Source organism: Apus apus, chromosome 4 (assembly GCF_020740795.1).
Source record: "Apus apus isolate bApuApu2 chromosome 4, bApuApu2.pri.cur, whole genome shotgun sequence".
Lineage (NCBI taxonomy): Eukaryota > Metazoa > Chordata > Aves > Apodiformes > Apodidae > Apus > Apus apus.
In genome coordinates, this window is record NC_067285.1 from 114,203,983 (window position 1) to 114,222,199 (window position 18,217).

Consider the following 18,217-nt stretch of genomic DNA (forward strand, 5'->3'; position numbering starts at 1 on the left):
TAGGTTGAACATTAGGAAAAAGTTCTTCACTATGAGAGTGGTAGATCACTGAAATGGGTTGCCTAGAGAGGTGGTGGAGGCCCCATACCTGGAGACATTCAAGGTCAGGCTTGATGGGGCTCTGAGCAACCTGTTCTAGTGTGAGATGTGCCTGCTTATTGTAGGGGGGCTGGACTAGATGACCTTGAGAGGTTCCTTCCAACCCAAGACATTCTATGATTTACCAGTCTGTGATCAGACAAGCAGGAGCTGGAGAAGTGCTTACACCATCTCTCTCACGCAAGTTTGAATCTCTCTCATTTTGAAAGGCAAGCCAGGCCATGAAAATCAACTCTGCTAAAGAATTGCCAACAAAACTGCCTCTGACTGCTTTTTTTTAGGTCTGCTTATGGTGGTTTCTTGAAATGATTATTCTGGAGATCTTTATGTAGGGTAGGTGGGGAGTCTGGATAACTGACCTCCCTCTATAAAGCTGCACAGCAGATCAGTAGGATGTCTCGTTCCAAGAAAAAAATACATTCTAGGGTGGTGTCTGTGCAGAGTTCAGGAAGCTGGGATTTTTAATTATTTTTTTTCCCCCTGTTCTTTAGCAGAATTATAACGTGCTGGTAGGCAAGTTACTTGTGATTCTGTTTCCCAGCTCTGTGGGGCTCTTCCTGGTGTCAGAACTGCAAAGCCCTTGTGTAATTAAGGTCAAAGAAGTGTAGGAAGTGTCAAAGGTGAAGACATGCTTTCAATCCTAAGCTTTCTGTAGTAAAAAGCTTATCATTGGCATGCTAGGAAATCACTTTGGAATGTCTGAATGTCTTCTGCTGTTTTGTTGAACTGATCTGTTAGAGCAGAGGCATGAATAAGTGAACTGTGTGTCAGAATAAGCAAAACTACATCTCACTGCTTCTTACTGCAGTTCCTTCTGAGTGGTTAAAGGTAATATCTGCTTCTTCCCCCTGAGCTGGAGGAGGGGTGAGCTGCCTTGATCCAAGGACAATATTTGCGTGTGTGAAGAAACTGCAGCAAACGTGACATTCTTGATGGTCCCAAAAGTATGACAGGTTTTGTGGTTATCTCCCTGTCTTCTCAGGAGCTGAGTCAAAAGGTGAGAGAGATGCCAGCACTGGTTGCATTACCATCACATTACCCTGATTTAGGCGGTGCCTCTCTCATTGTCCTTGTGGCAAGATACTATAGGAGTGGAAAAAATGGCCTTCAGCCTGTGATCCCAAAGTGGTCCCTAAGGTGAAACTGGTCATGATGCTTCTGGGTTCCCTCTCTAATGGAACATGGATTTGGCTGCCTTTGTATTGTATTGGACAGAGATGTAGGTGTCTCAGAGGTACTCACATCCTAGAGCTTTGATGAAGGCTGATAACCTGGAAGAGCAGAAGAGGCTGTAGATGAAGAAGAAGCTGGAGTTTGTGCCTCACTTGACCCTGGAGAATATAAATGTCACATGCATAGGATGAGGTGGTTGATGCCTGCACTTTCTGAGACACTGAAATCCATCAACCAGCAAGTGAGAAACAAGACTTGGTTGGCTCAACCGTAAGTGTAATTACTTGAGTTGTGCTTTAAGCAAAGATGAATACAGTGTGTTCATCTGCTGAAGTCTTTGAACCTGCTGGAATTTGGCCTCTGGGAAGATGAGGAAAGTGAGCCTTGAGAGCAGGACCCCTCATTATGTGGGTGAAGGTGACCAGGTACTGCTAGATTCTGACAATATCCTGTCCCTATTAGTCTTATAGACTTATAGGCATTCTCAAGTGGCAAAGTGAGGGAGGCTGTTTGACTTTGGAAAGCAAACCCAGAAGCAAAGCAGCTTTTGTCCATCCAGGCTCTGGTGCAGGTACTGCAGGTTGTAGGGTTGCTGTTGGTGTTCAGGAAGAATTAGCATGGAATAACTATTCCCTGAAAAATGAGGAATTGCCTGAACTAGTCGGTCCTCATCTCTGGTGGCTGCTGTTATTAATAGTGGTGCAAAATATTTGAGCAGCAGCTCCTGCTCCTTTCTAGTTTGGTTTAGCTGTGGAGTTTTGTTGGGGTAAAGGGAAGACCGTGTACCCTGTTGCATGGCAAGATATATTTAAGGATGTGCTGTACAACGTAACTTCATGCTGCAGACTGTGAATTTTCACTCTTATGCCCATGTTGAGCAAGACAACATGTCTGTGGTTGGTGTGTGCTGCACTGAACAGTGGCCAGCTTGGAAGGTACTAGATGGAGAGGTTGACTCCTGCTTCCCTTCTTGGTTTCTACCAACAGCCCTGGAAGCACGCAAACAAAAATATTGTGCCTCCTTTCTGCTTTGAAGTTATCTGGCTTAAGATCACAGTGACTTTATGCTATTAAGATTTTCTTCCCTGAATTAAACAGCTCTGTGGGACCCTTGTTTGAAAAGGAATATACTCTCATCTAGTAATTAAATTGTCTCTCAGTCTCTCTCTGAATAAGTTAAGTGGAGAGATTCCACAGTGTCCTGCCACGTCCAAGGCCTGCAGTCTTTTGTAGTCATTTTTTGGCATTTTCTGGACTTGTGTAACTCGGGGACTTGCCCATTCAGTGCTCTGGTGTTGGTGTTTTCTTCACTTCTGAGTTAGCAAATAAAGGTCACCCACGTTGTCGTGGATCTGGATACTTCTGGATTTTAAAGGGTTTCACCCTTTAAAAATCAATGATTCACTAGAGGTCAGGATCAACTAGGACAGAGCAGATGACTCCATTGAGCTTTCTGTCTCTCATTACAAACAGCAGGTCTGGTGTACATCTACTCCATTGCTCTGAGTGTGCCTTCTTTGCCTGTCGTAGAGGAGTGGACGTGCTGGCACAGCACTGTGGGGGCAGCAGAAGAGATATTAGAACATTTGTGGTGGATTTATGTCCCCATCCTCCCATTCTTGTGGGCTTGTGACTGCCCCCTGATTTCAACACTTCTCCTAACAATAGTCCATATGGTGGAAATGTTCAGAAACTTCCTGCAAAGTGAGTGTGATGAGGGTGGATCATTAGATTTCTTCCTTTTTTTAAATAGTGTTGTTTACAGGCATTTTAAAGATGATTCATTTCTCTCTTAATGTTAACCAGCTTGGATGGGATGAAATTTATCTCGCTTGGTTCTAGTGAGCGTTCCTGTCCTACACATGGTGCAAATCAACTGTCCTTCCAACTTGAAAAAGCTTGAGAGAGTCAGGCCTGCTGACGCATCGCTTTTGTTCTTGGGGGAATTGTTTCCATTGTGCTCGCGGAGAGAGGAGGGAAGTTGAAAGCTCTGCTCATGGCCAGTTCTCTCCATACTTGCCTCAGATGGGGACATTCATGTTTGTTGTAGCTCCTCTGGCTTGCCTGGCTTTGGGTTGCTCCTTACGTTTTTTTGGCTCTCCTGAAGGCCCAATGCTAATTTGTTCAAGCTCTCTCTCTTAATGTCTTCTATAATCTGAAATTTGTTCTTTAGGGACATTATAACCAAGTCATTCCATTATATTTTCAATTAGGGTAATTATTCTTCGTTTCCTTCAGGATCTCATCTGGCACAAAACAGCTCTTTTCCACTCCAGGGATGGCTATGGCTTTATGGTGGCTCTTTTTTTCCAGTAATGTATAGTCTGAAAGTGCTTTGTCCTAAGCACCCACTTAAACAAGACCTGAGAGTGTTTTGTAACTGGAAACCTGATCTTGTACAAATGAAATCCTTCCAGTACCTAAAGAGGACCTACAAAAAAGCTGGGGAGAGACTTTTTATAAGGACATGTAGCAATAGGATGAGGGGTAATGGCTTTAAACTGGAAGAGGAGAGCTTTAGGTTAGACATAAGAAATTCTTGGCTGTGAGGGTGGTGAGACCCTGGCCCAGGTTGCCCAGAGAAGCTGTGGCTGCCCCATCCCTGGCAGTGTTGAAGGGCAGGTTGGATGAGGCTTGGAGCAACCTGGGCTGGTGGGAGGTGTCCCTGCCCATGCAGGTGGGTTGGAACTAGAAGATCTTGAAGGTCCCTTAAACCCAAACCAGACTGGGATTCTGTGAAGGAAATGGGAATTTGTTGCCATCAGTGAAAGTTAAGTTGGGCTCTTTGAAATCCTAGTAAAAACCTGGAAGGATTTAGTACCTGGAGTCAAAGACAGCATTTCAGCTTCAGGGCTTAGTACAGCATTGGTTAAGATTGGGTGGTTTCCAAAGAGCTTCAGCTGTTCCGTAGGTTGGACCTATAGAAAACAGGGTGTCAGGGCATCTCAAGAAGCCATCTATTCTAATCCTCTCTCTGTCTGAGGAGATACTTGATCTCTCCAACAGCAAATGCATCTGAGCTGCTCCTATGTGATGTTTTTCTAACTTATTCCTGGAAATGATCAATTTAAAGAGATTCCATAATGTGCCTTGATGATCTCTTTTGGATTTCTGCCTCTCCTACAGTTAGAAAACTCTGTCTAATGTTTAACCTAATTCTCCTGGGTAATTTAAGTCCATTACAATTTTTTTCTCTCTTCAATAGACAAGTATTTGCATGGGAATGAGTGTCTGGGTCTTCTCTGGTAGCTGTACATCCCAGGTGCTGTTGCCTTTTCATCCAGCTTTCCTTCCTGGGGATGTTGTTGTGTTGCATTTTCTTTAGAGGAGTTTGCCAGAGCAGGCATCTAGAGATAGAGGATAGGCTTTCAATTATGGCACTGCAGTTCAGAAGTGAGCAGCAGTTTGGGGATGAGGTTTGTTAGCAAGGAGGGGTTTACTCATCCAAAACTTGGCATAAGAGACCCAAACATCAACCCTGGGTCAGTTGGGACAACAGATGCTTAAGGAAGGGTTAGTGACTGTCTTTCATGGAAGTCTTTTGATTGGTTTTGTTGGAGTCCAGAGTGCTGCTCCTGATAGAGTGGGTCCAGTTCAGCTATTTCTGATTGTTAGAGCAAATCTGTGGTATTTATTAAGCTCCCAAGCCCTAACAGCGCTGCTCCGAGCTTTTGTACCTGGGTGCGGTTCTTTGAGCTGGTCCTCACCTGTTGTTTACCTTAAAGTCACTTCACTTCCCTCCTCAGCTGAAACACAACCTGCAAAATCCATTTCTGGCAAAGTTTTTGTGGCACTTAATTGAAAATTCATTGCTACTTTGGGACTCTTATGCATCAGTGTCAAGTCTGAATTTGACTTTGTGGGTCCTGGGAATGGGGTGGAGAAATGAAACAATGGAAAACTGCAGGAGTAAGGTAATGTGCAGTAAATGGATTCTTCCATTCCCTGCTTTCTCTTTTGGGGAAGCCCTTTTGTAGGATCATGAAATCACTGCCAATGGACTTGGCAGAGCTGTGTTAGCAGTTGGACTTGATAATCTTGAAGGTCTTTTTCAACCAAAATGATTCTATTATTGTCTCTTGGGGAAGCCCTTTCATATAGTGCTTTCCCGTTCATAGCAGGGAGGTTGGATCCTGGTGATCTTTAAGGTCCCTTCCAACCTTAACCATTCTATGATATATCCATCAAGTCAAATTGATTTCTGAGCACATCTCCTACAGAACCTCTCTGCTTTTTGGTAAGTGTAACTGTGGGTTTGTGACCTGAGTCTTTTCCAACTGAAAAAGAAGATTTCTTGTTCTTAAACTGAGCTAAAGCACACGGGGAGGGATTCTACAGAAGCAGAGGCACCTCATGCCACTGGTGATGCCAGGATGTGTCTTCTCTGGCCTTCAGCTGCCACTCTGTAAAAGCACTGGTCCTTGGTGAGTCCTGTGCCAGGTTGATGTGCCCTGGGCAGGTGTCTCAAAGGGTGCCAGGCATCTATAGCTAGAAAACTGAAGCCTAAGCCTGTGTTTTCTAATCTGAGACTTGCACGTGCAGTTTAGAAAGCAGTTATGAGGCTGTACATGAGAGTGAGCTTTCTCTAGTTTGGACTGTGCTGATGGGAGAAATCGGGTCAGTGAGATGCTGGTCTGTGCCAGAAGTCCCTGTTGCATAAAGATGCCTTCTGGAGCCACTTGTGTGATTCCTCCTCAGCTGGTTTGATTCAATGGATCAAGGTTACAAAAATGTTTAGAAGTAGCCTTGCTCTTTTTGGGGTGCTGGTAGGGTGGGAGAAGGGTATATGGGCTGAAGCAGGAAGGCAGGATTTGTTGGTGGGACTGGAGGAGAAGCTGCCAGAAAGCTGTTCTCCTCTGGCAAAGCTGGGTGCAGAGCCCAAATCTGTCCACTGTGAAAGTCTGGAGCTTCTTGACACAATGAATTGGCAGCAGAGAGCTGGATTGTGCCATTTCATTCAACTTTTGCCTGAGAGTGAGACCTCAAGTTGACCTTGATAATGAACCAGGCTCTTCTGCAAGAGGAGAGGAGCTGGAAGCTGGCAGTGCTGAGCACCACATGCTGCCAGGCAGGGATGTCCCTGCCAAGTCCTATTTTGGCATCTGCTGGACCACCCGTGGAGGTGATGGAGGCAGTGAAGTTGCTGCTTTGGTCTGGAAGGACCATCCGTGTGTCGTGCTGGTGAGCATGGATGCTCCAGTCCTCCTGCAAAGGTTCTGGCACTCACACACCTTCCAGCCTGGAAGTTCTCAATCACAAAAATGTCCATTTTTAATGTGCTTTGTGTGGTTTTATAATGCAACACTTTTAGTGTTGTGCCTGTCTTGAGGATTTGTTGTGCCTCTGTTGGATGTTATGACAACATTGCTTCAGAGCAGGAAGGAGGGTCCAAGATTTAAAGCCAAGAATGCACACACACACAAATCAACTTGTTTAAACACCGCATAAGACAACAAAATTGACTTGGTTAGCCAGAAAGAACTTTTATTGGACAGTAACACAGTATAGACTTCAAAATTTTTCTGTGGTAACCTAATAATAGAATTATATAGAATCACAGACTGGTTTGAGTTGGAAGGGATCTTAAAGACCATCTCATTCCAACCCCCCTGCATGGGCAGGGACACCTCCCACCAGACCAGGTTGCTCCAAGCCCTATCCAACCTGCCCTTCAACACTGCCAGGGATGGGGCAGCCACAGCTTCTCTGGGCAACTTGGGCCAGTGTCTCACCACCCTCACAGCAAAGAATTTCTTCCTCATGTCTAACCTAAACCTCCCCTCTTCCAGTTTAAAGCCATTCCTCCTTGTCTCTTCACTCCCTTCCCTAGTCCCAAGCCCCTCCCCAGCCTTCCTGGAGCCCCTTCAGGCACTGGAAGGTGCTCTAAGGTCTCCCTGGAGCCTTCTCTTCTCCAGGCTGAACAGCCCAACTCTCCCAGCCTGTCTCCAGAGCAGAGCTGCCCCAGCCCTCAGATCATCTTTGTTGCCTCCTCTGGATGTCCTTCTCAAGTCGGAGGCTTCAGAAGTGGACACAGCACTCCAAACGGGGTCTCATGAGAGCAGAGCAAGATGGGAGAATCACCTCTCTTGACTGCTTTTATAGGTGTAATGGCTACAATTTCAGTTTCATAAAGATTACTAAGATAATTTTCTTTTATCAGAAACCTACTATGTGGATGCTTTGGGAGCATGTCTGTCTGCTTCATTCTCAAGTGTTCCTCTTCTATCTTGTGCTGCTAATAAGGTAAATAATGCAACAAGAGAACGGTGATGTCCAGGAGAAAGTGCTTGTCTCCAAAACTGTCACCCATATGGTGTGGAGATGGTCTTCATCTCACAGTACTTTGGGAGTGGGGAAGGTGAGACGTGACCAAACTGCAGTACCTTGTGTTCTGTCTGAGAAAGATGGAGCCATGGGAGTGGTTTTTATCATGGTGTTGTCGCTTTTACGTTGAATGGTGAGAGGGTGATACTGGTTTTCTTAGAAAGGGATAATTTGCACCAGAAATATTGGTGTTCTGTTCTCTCTCCTGCAATTGTAGGTATATACTGAAGCACAGAAGTTTCTGGAATTTTGTTCAGGTAGACTTTTCACTCTGGCAGTGGCTTTGTAGGGTGGTTTGTGCCTGTTGCCTTGTCCTGGTGTTTAGGTCTTTGTTTTTCATTGCTACCCTGATGTTGGGACCGGGAGAGTTTCTTGTTCTGGTAATGCAATGTCTGTGCTCTTGTGTATGCAGTGGTAAATGATAAATATATATAATGATATATATAATGAGATTATATATAATGATTAAGGCCATAATATATAAGATACTTTCCAAAAGACAAGGATTTTTAGATGACCAGTGTCCCTACTTTGCTTTCACACAGTGCCTTTTCTGTTTCCATGACCTCAGACCTACATGCTGCCTGTCACTTGCAGTGGTGGCTTCCAGGGTGTTGCTGTGGCAGATATCTCTGCATCTGCATGATAAATCATATTTTAATTTGGTTTTCCCCAATCTGCTTGGCCTTAACCTGTTGTTCATCTGAGTTTTTAGTGTGTTTCTCTGGTGAGGCTGAAACAGCTCCCTTGTGTTGGGACGCTAGAGGTGTGAGGTTGGACTGGTGCTTCTGTGTGCTGCTCTGGTATCTGGTAGTTTGTTGTGGAACAGGAATAACAGCTGAGGGTCTGTGAGTTTCTGATGCTTTGACGCAGCTTTAAAAAAAGTATTAATTAAAAAAAAAAGTCAGAAGGTATTTTAACTGTTGCTGAACTGCTTTACCACCCCAAGTCAGCTATGTTGCCTGAGAGCCTGAGGTCCCCTACCCCATTCTCTCTTGAGGCAGAATCAAATCCTCTCTCCATCCATGAACATCTGTTTGACTTATTTTTAAAATCTGAAAGATGGGGTTCCCAGTGTCCCAGAGCACTCTATTCCAGGGCTTTGTTTGCCTTCAGTTGCATTTTATCACCAAGTGCTCTTGTCCTCCCCATCACTGCTCCACAGAACTCCGTGACTTCATAAAGCCATAGAATCACAGGTTGGTGTGGGTGGGAAGGAACCTTTAAAGCTCATCTAGTCCAACATCCCTGCAGTGAGCAGGGACATCTTCAACTAGATGAAGTTGCTCCGAGCCCTGTCCAGCCTGACCAGGTATGTTTTCAGGGATGGGACATCTCCCACCTCTCTGGGCAACCAGGGCCAGGGTCTCACCACCTTCTGTGTAAAACATTTCTTCCTTCTATCTAGTCTGAATCTCTCCTCTTTCGGTTTAAAATCATCACCCCTTGTTGTGTCACAACAGGCTTAGCTAAAAGGTCTGTCTCCATATTTCTTATAAGCCCTCTTGAAATATTGAAAGGCTATAATAAGGTTTCACTCGAGCCTTCTCCCTCTTTACCATGTCTTTTTCCATGGCTCTGAACTCCCCGTGTCCTTGCCAGCCCTTTCTCTTCGTGTCTGAACCCAATTTCTTTGTCTCTTCATGGACCACTACAATAGGTGTCATGGCAAGTGGCTGGTGTGGAGTTTGAGGTCTTTCCTGCTTCCCCTCTGAGCCTGCTGTCCTTGTGCTGCTGACTTTAACCTTTCCTTGGGCCACTACCATGCGTTTGCCTTTATTGACCTCTTGACTTCTGGAAACACTTAGTTTCTCAAGGTCTTTGGCTGCTGCTTTCCAGAAGGGTTACGACTTCCCTTTGCTTTGGTGTTACCAGCACTTTTGGAAAGTACAGCTTGCATGATATTTTCCAACCAGCTAATAAAACTGCTGAAGAAAACCAGGCCCAGAACAAATGCATGTGGAAGCCCTGTTGAAAAGCTCCTTCTGGTTGAGGCCAGTCACTAACAAGTAACATTGTTTTTTAAGATGGTTTTTGAGTAGCATACATGTGTGGTTTATGGGAGTTTTCTGTGCAACATTCCTCCTGGAGTGCTTGTGGGGACGCCCACCAGGTCATGCTGGGACCTTGCTGAAATCAAGGTGTTCCCAGCTGTGAAACCTGCCAAATAAGAAGGTTTAGTGGTGCTCTTCAGAAACGGCTTTGTTTTCTAATCCTGAATCATGTGATTAAGGGATATTGCTGTTATTTTGCTGGATTTCAGTGCTATAAATTATTTCTGTTGTAAACTGAAAGTATGATGGTGGTGCATGTGAGACAAGTGAGTCTAAGTAGCAGAAGTACATGTGGGAATTGTTTTTAAAGTATAATAATGAAAAATATTTATGGTTAAAACATTTAGACTTCTCCAGAAAGCATTCCCACAGCATTCTGATGAATAAACTGGCAGCTCGTGGCTTGAACAGGCACATGCTCTGCTGGGTGAAACACTGGCTGGATGGGCCCAGAGAATGGTGAGGAATGGAGTTAAATCCAGCTGGGGACTGGTCACAAGTGGAGTCCCTCAGGGCTCAGTGTTGGGACCACTCCTTTTCAACATCTTTATCAATGATCTTGGTGAGGAGATGAAATGCAGCCTCAGTAAGTTTGCAGATGACACTAAGTTGGGAGGGAGTGTTGATCTGCCTGAGGGTAGGAAGGCTCTACAGAGAGACTTGGACAGACTAGATCAATGGGCTGAGGTCAAGTATGTATGAAGTATGTATGAAGTTGAACCAGGCCAAGTGCTGGGTCCTGCACTTGGGCCACAACAACCCCATGCAATGCTACAGGCTTGGTGAAGAGTGGTTGGAAATCTGTCCAGCAGAAAGGGACCTAGGACTTCTGATTGATAGGTGGCTGAACATGAACCAGTAGTGTGCCCAGGGAGCAGAGAAGGCCAATGGCATCCTGGCCTGGATTAGAAATGGTGTGGTCAGAAGGACCAGGGTCCCTCTGTACACGGCGTTGGTGAGGTCACACCTTGAATACTGTGTCCAGTTTTGGGCACCTTAATACAGGAAGGACATTGAGGTGCTGGAGTATGTCCAAAGAAGAGCAGCAAAGCTGGTGAAAGGCCTTGAGAACAGGTCTTATGAGGAGGGGCTGAAGGAACTGGGGCTGTTCAACCTGAAGAAAAGGAGACTGAGGGGAGACCTCATTGCCCTCTGCAACTACCTGAAAGGAGGTTGTAAAGAGGTCAGTGCTGGTCTCTTCTCACAGGTGGCTGGTGGCAGAGCAAGAGGAAATGGCCTCACACTGCACCAGAGGAGGTTCAGACTAGACATTAGGAGGAACTTTTTCACTGGAAGGGTTGTCAGATGTTGAAACAGGCTGCCCAGGGAGGTGGTTGAGTCACCAGCCCTGGATGTGCTTAGATGTGGTGCTTGGGGACATGGCTCAGTGCTGGACTTGGGAGAGTGGGGTTAATGGTTGGACTCAAGGATGGAGTGGGCTTAAATTCTGTTTAATGAACAGAATGGAAACAAGAAGGAAATTCTACATTTGCTCACCCATGGAGATAATTCCAGGTGTAATACACCAAGTAAGTGGGGTGTCTCTGGAGTACAACTTATTAATGCTGTGTCAGTACTTGGAGACACTTTGTGAAGCACAAGTCTTGGAGCTGCCAGTGAAGATATTAAACAGGTATTAATCCTGCAAACTTTCTTTGACCTTTTTTCCACGGAACTGTTGCACCACTCTTGAATGATTTTATTTTTTTTTTTAAATTTTTTGCATTGCTCAGTAGTTAATTTGTTTATTACAAAAGTTAGAATAAGATTAAACAAACTGCTAATGCTTTTATGTAGCTTAATAAGAAGAAAATGTTTCTGAGGGACTAAAACCACTACAGAAGTTTAAAGGGGAAAAAAAATAAAATAAAATTGAAGTCCACAACAGACTCAGGAATTTGTTCCACATATTAATTGAAAACAAAACCAATTCACTTCTGTTCCACTGTCCCCAGAATGTCCTCCTTGCATTGTTCCAGATCTCTTTCATTTTGCCCCCAGAGATTTCCCTACTCTGTACTTTCAGCTGAATTTATTTAGGTTACTTCTGAGTCCCCATCCTGCAGGCAGCTCTCGTTGGGAATGAAGTTATGGGGTCAGCCTCGTGGTTTGGCCTTCTCTGAGCCTTCCTGAAGCTCTCCTGTTAACCAGTTGAGGGTGAGACATAGGAAGGACCTGCAGAGCTAGTTCCTAAATATTTTCTGGCATGATTTTATATATGTGCCAGCTCCTCTGGCATTTTTTTTTCCAGTCTGTGTATGTTGTCTGGCAGAGGACCTGCCAGCCTGAGAATGGCATCTCAGGCATAGCTGGAGAGAACATAGCTTGTGTTGGTGCTAGGTGGCAGGACCCAAGGTGTTCTGCCTGTGACTATGTTTTAAGGAGGAATTTTGGTTGTCTCTTTTATTTTCTCTTTGTCTTTATTCCCCAAACCTCTGTTTTTCCTCCAATTTTTACTCTTGTGGATGATGAATGATTGGGAATGCAGTAGAGGATCCAGTTCAGTGTGGGGACTGAGTAGAGGCAGAGCCGAGTGAGGCTCTGGGATAGGGGAGGAGGATGAAGGTGTGAAAGCTTCTCCATCAAGACATCATACTTCTGCAGGACCTACTGCTTGGAAAAGGGAAAAGGCACCTGAGCATCTGGCTGTGCCACCAGTTGGTGCCCATGGGGATCCCCCTTGTTGATGGTTTGGGCACTCGATGGGGGCCAGTTTGGTTGCCCCCATTTTGGGGGATGAACTCTGCAGTAACCCAAGGCTGCAGATGGGAACTCCAGATGCGTTTGCCTGTTATGGCTTTCCTGGAAAGATTTTTCCAGTTGACCTTTTGGGGGAAAGAAAAAAAAAATGAAGCCGATTTTTAATGAATGCAGAAATTGTGCAACTGAACAATACAATCCAAGAACTTTTTAAAGTCATCTTAAATGGTTTTGTTTAGTGAGTGTGCTTTAAAAATGTAAACCAGACAGACCTGTCACAAAGCATAGTCTTCAATCAGAGAATTACAGCCTGCTCTGGAGTTATAAGATAAGTACATGTGGGACAGACTACTCTTTCTCAGACTTTTTTAATCAAAAGGCTTTTTTTGTGGAGGAGGCTTATTACTAAAACTATCTGAGCAGCAATTTTTTATAGCAAAGAAAAAAAAAGCAGCCTCAAGGATCATTTTCTATAGCAGTGTCACAATGCTTTGTTGCTTACAACTTGGAGAAGGAACAGCCCAAACCAATTCTAAATTTTGTGTTTATTTTCCTTTATTTTTGCACTGTGTGCTGTTGTGATTATTAGTGGGTATAATATGCATTTATGGTTGTGGTTTTTTTTCTTCCTAGAAACTTTTTTCTGCATCACCCTCTGATGTATTTTAAATTTACTGGTCACTTCAGGACAGTTGACTGGAGACCCAGGTTGGGCTGTAATGAGGGTTTGAACTAGGAGAGATGGGCCAAGGAGCAGAGGGCGTGTGCAGAAGAAATGAGGTAGAGGGAGCAGCTGGAGAGACCTGCAGATCCAGAGCAAGGCAGTGGTTGTCCCAAAGGTGTGGTAGGAAAGAAGCGAGGAGTAGAACAACCCAGATGTGGTAATCCTGAAAAGGAAGGAACAGGTAATGAAGGTGCTCAGTTGAGTGGATCAGGTGGGAATCAGAATTCGTGTTGAGCAAGCTGGCAATTGCTGGGTAGATAGCAGTACAGAAACGTCAAGGATGTGGGATCACAGGGTGGTTTTCCAAGAGTGATGCTGTAGCTCAGGCAGTGGCAGAAACAGCTGAGGGGAGTGGATCTCTACCAGAGTCAGGGAACCCAAGGTGATTGTGAGTTTGGGACTTGAGGTGTGTTTTGACGTGACTGTAGAGGACAGATTTTTTTTTTTTTTTTTTCCTTCTTGCAATCAAACCGAGTCCCTACACTGTTCATTTTCAGCCAAGAGTCACTGCAGAGTCACTGTTCTCCCCTTACATGATGATGCTCAATACAGAGCAAGAACTTGACATCCTGTAGCTTGGGAGTTGACATCCTGCAGCTTTGGAGTGCCTTGAGGTTTGGCCTGGGACTGACTTGGCTGCTGCCCATTTACTTGTGTTTAGAGGGAGGGTGGTGTGAAGGATGCTGGTTCTGATTTGGAGGAGGAGGGTATGGATCAATAGGAGAGCTTCTAAGGGAAGATATGGAGTTTAAGTGTAAGTTTAGAGATGACCCTTCAGATGCACCAGCATTTTTTTTTTTTAATGCTAGAGTTTGGTTAAAAAAAACACCCCAAACCGGAATTTTAGTCATTGGACCTTTGTCTTAGATTAGCCATCTCTAAAGGAAACTCTGCCTAGAGTTTGTAAGTACATTTGAGATTTTTTTTTTTCTCCTCCTTCCTCCCCCCCCCCATTGATAGACACCTCTGTAAATGCTGATGGTGTTTTTATTTGAATGCAAACACATTTATTTGGCACCTGATGTTCGCAGAAGCATAGTGTGCCAGGATGGAAGGGACTTAAGGATCATCTGATCCAGCCTTTCTAGGTACTACTGTAGTTTATATTAGGTGACTCAGCCCCCTGTCAAGCTGAGACTTAACACTGTCCAGTGGGGGGAATCTACCACTTCCCTAGGGAGACTGTTCCAGTGTGTTACTGTCCTCATGGTGGAAAATTTGCCTCTTGTGTCCAATCAGAATCTCCCCAGAAGCAACTTGTGCTCATGGCCCCTTGTCTTTTCCTTGGGACTCCTAGTAAAGGAGCCACCCTTTAAGTACTGGAACATGGTAGTAAGGTCTCCCCTTCTCTTCTGCAGGCTGAACAAATCCAGTTTTCTCAGCCTCTCCTCATGTAACAGGTCCTCCAGTCCTCTGATCTTTGTTGTGGGCCTTCTCTGAACCCTCTCCAGCCTGTCCTCACGTTACTGCAGTTACTGTTGGGTTTTTAAAATTCATACTTCAATGAAAACCCAACTTGTCTGGCTTTATTTTTTGTCCATGAGTTACCATCTCTGAGTTAAGAGTCCACTGGAGCAGAGGTGTCTTGCTGTTTCATCAGGCCCTGCAAGGAGGCTGGGCAGCACTAGATGGCACTCAGACTCCAGCTTTCATATTTCACCAGCAAAACTTTGCTAAGCTTCAAGGAAAAAAAAAACCCACCATCATGTTGGTGGAATTAATATAATTTGAGGAAGTTATATCTTTTTAGCACCAAGGAGCTTCTACCTTGGAATAAAGACAGCAATTTGAAGCCTTTGAAGGCTTTGCGTGGTGACTTTGTTATTTTATGTTGAGTTTTAAACAAGCTTATAAAGATCTGGCATTTTTGTTTTGCCATTGAGAATGTTTACTGAGACTGTAATTTAAATTGTTAGGGCAGGTTTTAGAGATGGGCAATTACCTAGATTTCCTCCAGCTTTTAGTCCTGTCCTAGGTTTTTGTATTATTTTGAGAGCTTTGTGGGTTTGCAGAGGTGGGATTCACCCAAGTGACTTGTGAGTGCAGATCATGTTGCTTTCTGCAGTGAAAAAGATTTCAGGTGTCCAGTTGGTTTCATCTAGTTTTGGTTCTTGCTGAAGAGTTGCTTGTCACTACTGCCAGTAGGAATATTTTTTTATCCTTCTAGCTGTTACAGCTCTGTCATTCCCATCTTTTCTCTCTAACTGCTGCATGGAGTCCAGTGTACAGTTGATGTAGCCTTACTCCCAGAGAAGGTACAAGCTTGGACTCCATAAAGCTCACTGTGTACTTAATTTTTTCAAACTGGGAGTGAATTCAGCTTTAGGAGTTACACTGCTTCTCAAAATGCTAAAACTTCACAAAGACAAGTCTAAGGGTGACATTTCCACACCTGGTAGAAAATAATATATATTTACTTTAAAAAAACCCGAAGAAAACAAGCTCCTGAAAATTCCATACCACTTTGGGGTGTGACACAATCCCTCTGCTTTCTGGAATAACACTTACTTTGCACTCATGACCTATTGCCTCCTCACAGCAGCTCTTTCTGGGGATGAGAGTCTCCTTTTAGGCTGCTTCACAAATTGGTTGGAATAATCACCCTCACCAGACAGCTTGGGTTGGGATCCAACAGGATAAGAAGTGTTTTATCGTGGCAAGTCAAGCTTCTCTTCCCAGTTTTGTGGAATTTAAGAAAACATGAAGGATAGATTGTATTTTTTTAGCTTCCACCTTAAATGTACCACTAGTGGTTTTGTTTGTTTGTAGCAAAGATTACTCGTTACCTCCAGCTTGGACACTCAGGGTCTTGGCTTGGGGTTTCCCTGTCACTCTGGATAGTCTTCAGCTGTGTTGGCCATCTTTACCCATCAGGAGATGTCTTAACTGTGCTGGCAAAACTGAGTTTGGGAAGGGCAATGGATTTTGGCAGCTGTAGGGGTGGTTTTGTGATTCTGTGATGCCCAAGGAACATCCAGAAAATTGTCCAAGAGGAGTGCTCAGCACTACAGCATAACACAGTGCACCAGTGCAGGTTAGGAGCTGACCTGCTAGAAAGCAGCTCTATGGAGAAGGACCTTGGAGTCCTGGTGGACAATAAGTTATCCATGGGACAACAATGTGCCCTTGTGGCCAAGAAGGCCAATGCCATCCTAGGGATGCATTAAGAGAAGTGTCTCCAGCAGGTCAAGGGAGGTTTTCTTCCCCCTCTACTCTGCCCTAGTGAGACCCCCACATGGAGTATTGTGTCCAGTTCTGGGCTCTCCAGTTCAAGAGGAACAAGGATTTACTTGAGAGAGTCCAAAGGAGGCTACGAGGATGGTGAAGGGACTGAAACACCTGCCTTATGAGGGAAGGCTGAGAGACCTGGGGCTGTTTAGTCTAGAGAGGAGAAGACTGTGAGGGGATCTTATTAATGTCTATAAATATCTGAAGGGTGGGTGTGAAGAAGGAGGAGCCAATCTCATTTCATTCATGTCCTGTGATAGGACAAGGGGCAATAGATGCAAACTGGAACACAGGAAGTTCCACCTCAAAGTGAGGAAGAACTTCTTTTCTGTGAGGGTGTTGGAACCCTGGGTCAGGGTGCCCAGAGAGGTTGTGGAGTCTCCTCTGGAGACTTTGAAGACCCATCTGGACATGTTTCTGTGTAACCTGCCCTAAGAGATCCTGCTCTGACAGGAGGTTGGATTAGATGGAGTCCTTTCCAAGCCCCACCATTCTGTGATTCTATGCGGTAGATCATCTGTTCAGATCAAGCTGATGTTTGACAGGTGGAAAAAGACAGACAAGCTGGAATAGAATGGTTTTCAAACCTGAGTCAGGTGCCTGGTGTATGCAAATAAAAACCAAACCCCTCACTTTATCACATGAGAGTTTTTTTAAAGCTTGTGTGTTGGATATTTCTTGTAAGCAATGACAGTAACAGATATTAGAATCTTGACTCATTTTGTCATACTCTTTTTAGGTCTGTCTATGATGGAGAAGAACATGGTCGTTTTATGGAGAAACTGGAAGCACGAATCAGAAACCATGATCGTGAGATTGAGAAAATGTGCAACTTCCATTACCAGGGCTTTGTGGACTCCATCACAGAGCTGCTGAAAGTTAGAGGAGAAGCTCAAAAGTTGAAGGTAAGAGAAAGCCACCTAGAAATGGACCTGAGCATCCAGCTCTAGGTGGCCCTGCTTGAGCAGGGGGTTAAGACCAGATGACCTATATGAGGGCGGTGGATCACTGGAACAGGTTGCCTAGAGAGGTGGTGGGGACCCCATTCCTGGAGACCTTCAAGGTCAGGCTTGATGGGGCTCTGAGCAACCTGTTCTAGTGTGAGATGTTCCTGTTTATTGTAGTGGGGCTGGACTAGGTGACCTTTAGAGGTTCCTTCCAACCTAAGACATTCTATGATTCTATGACCTCAGGCTGGACCTTCCAACCTCAGCCACTCTTGGTGTCTCTGAAACCACAGGAATGACTGCTTTTCTCCTTTTGTTTAGGGCATTTCTCCTCTATCTGAAAAATATAAAAATCAATTAAATTTCTCTTCCTTCATCCTGTAGCAGTAGGCCAGTCAGTCGTTGGAAGTTGAACAATTATTTGGGTGAAGTGGAACAGTGTGGTACGTTAAAAGCACAAAACTTAAAGCTAAGTCTGTTCTGTGTTAAGGAAAGTGCTTTTCCTGGTGTACCTCACACCAATTTCTTAGGCAAGAATAAGCTCTACAGTCAAAAGAACATCTGCTCTGGCAGCATCTGCTCTAGTGCCCCATCTGACATGGAATTTTCATTACAGGTAGCGTTGTGTCTGGGACAACTGAGCAGAGAGGGCTGGTGCAGATGTGACTGCAGTCACGGGGTGTCTGCCCAACCTTGGCAGGCGAATTGTTAATATTTAAAAAGCAAGTGGACATGAGAGCACTGGAAGGTGTTCAGTTGTGGGCAGGAACAGGAGTGAAAAGTAACTACTAAGTACATACTGAAAGGCTGTAAAGAAATGTAGAACTTGATTCCTTTTCAGTAGCATCTCCAGATTTGGTTGGGTTAACCAGATAGTAAAATGGTCAGAGCTGGGAATGGACAAAGTAAAACAGTTACAGCTAGGAAGGGCCTTTCACAGGATGGTTTGGGTTGGAAGGGACCTTCAA

At 44.7% G+C, this 18,217-nt stretch overlaps 1 protein-coding gene across 4 annotated transcripts in view; it reads left to right on the plus strand.

Moving 5' to 3' along the window:
* EXOC6B (exocyst complex component 6B) overlaps window positions 1-18,217 on the plus strand; it is a 332,586-nt gene that overhangs the window by 41,562 nt on the left and 272,807 nt on the right. For all 4 annotated transcript variants that reach the window (XM_051617327.1, XM_051617328.1, XM_051617330.1 and 1 more), the window contains exon 2: window positions 17,042-17,207. In XM_051617327.1, coding sequence (XP_051473287.1) covers window positions 17,042-17,207 — 166 coding nt within the window. The remainder of the gene's footprint in view (window positions 1-17,041; window positions 17,208-18,217) is intronic.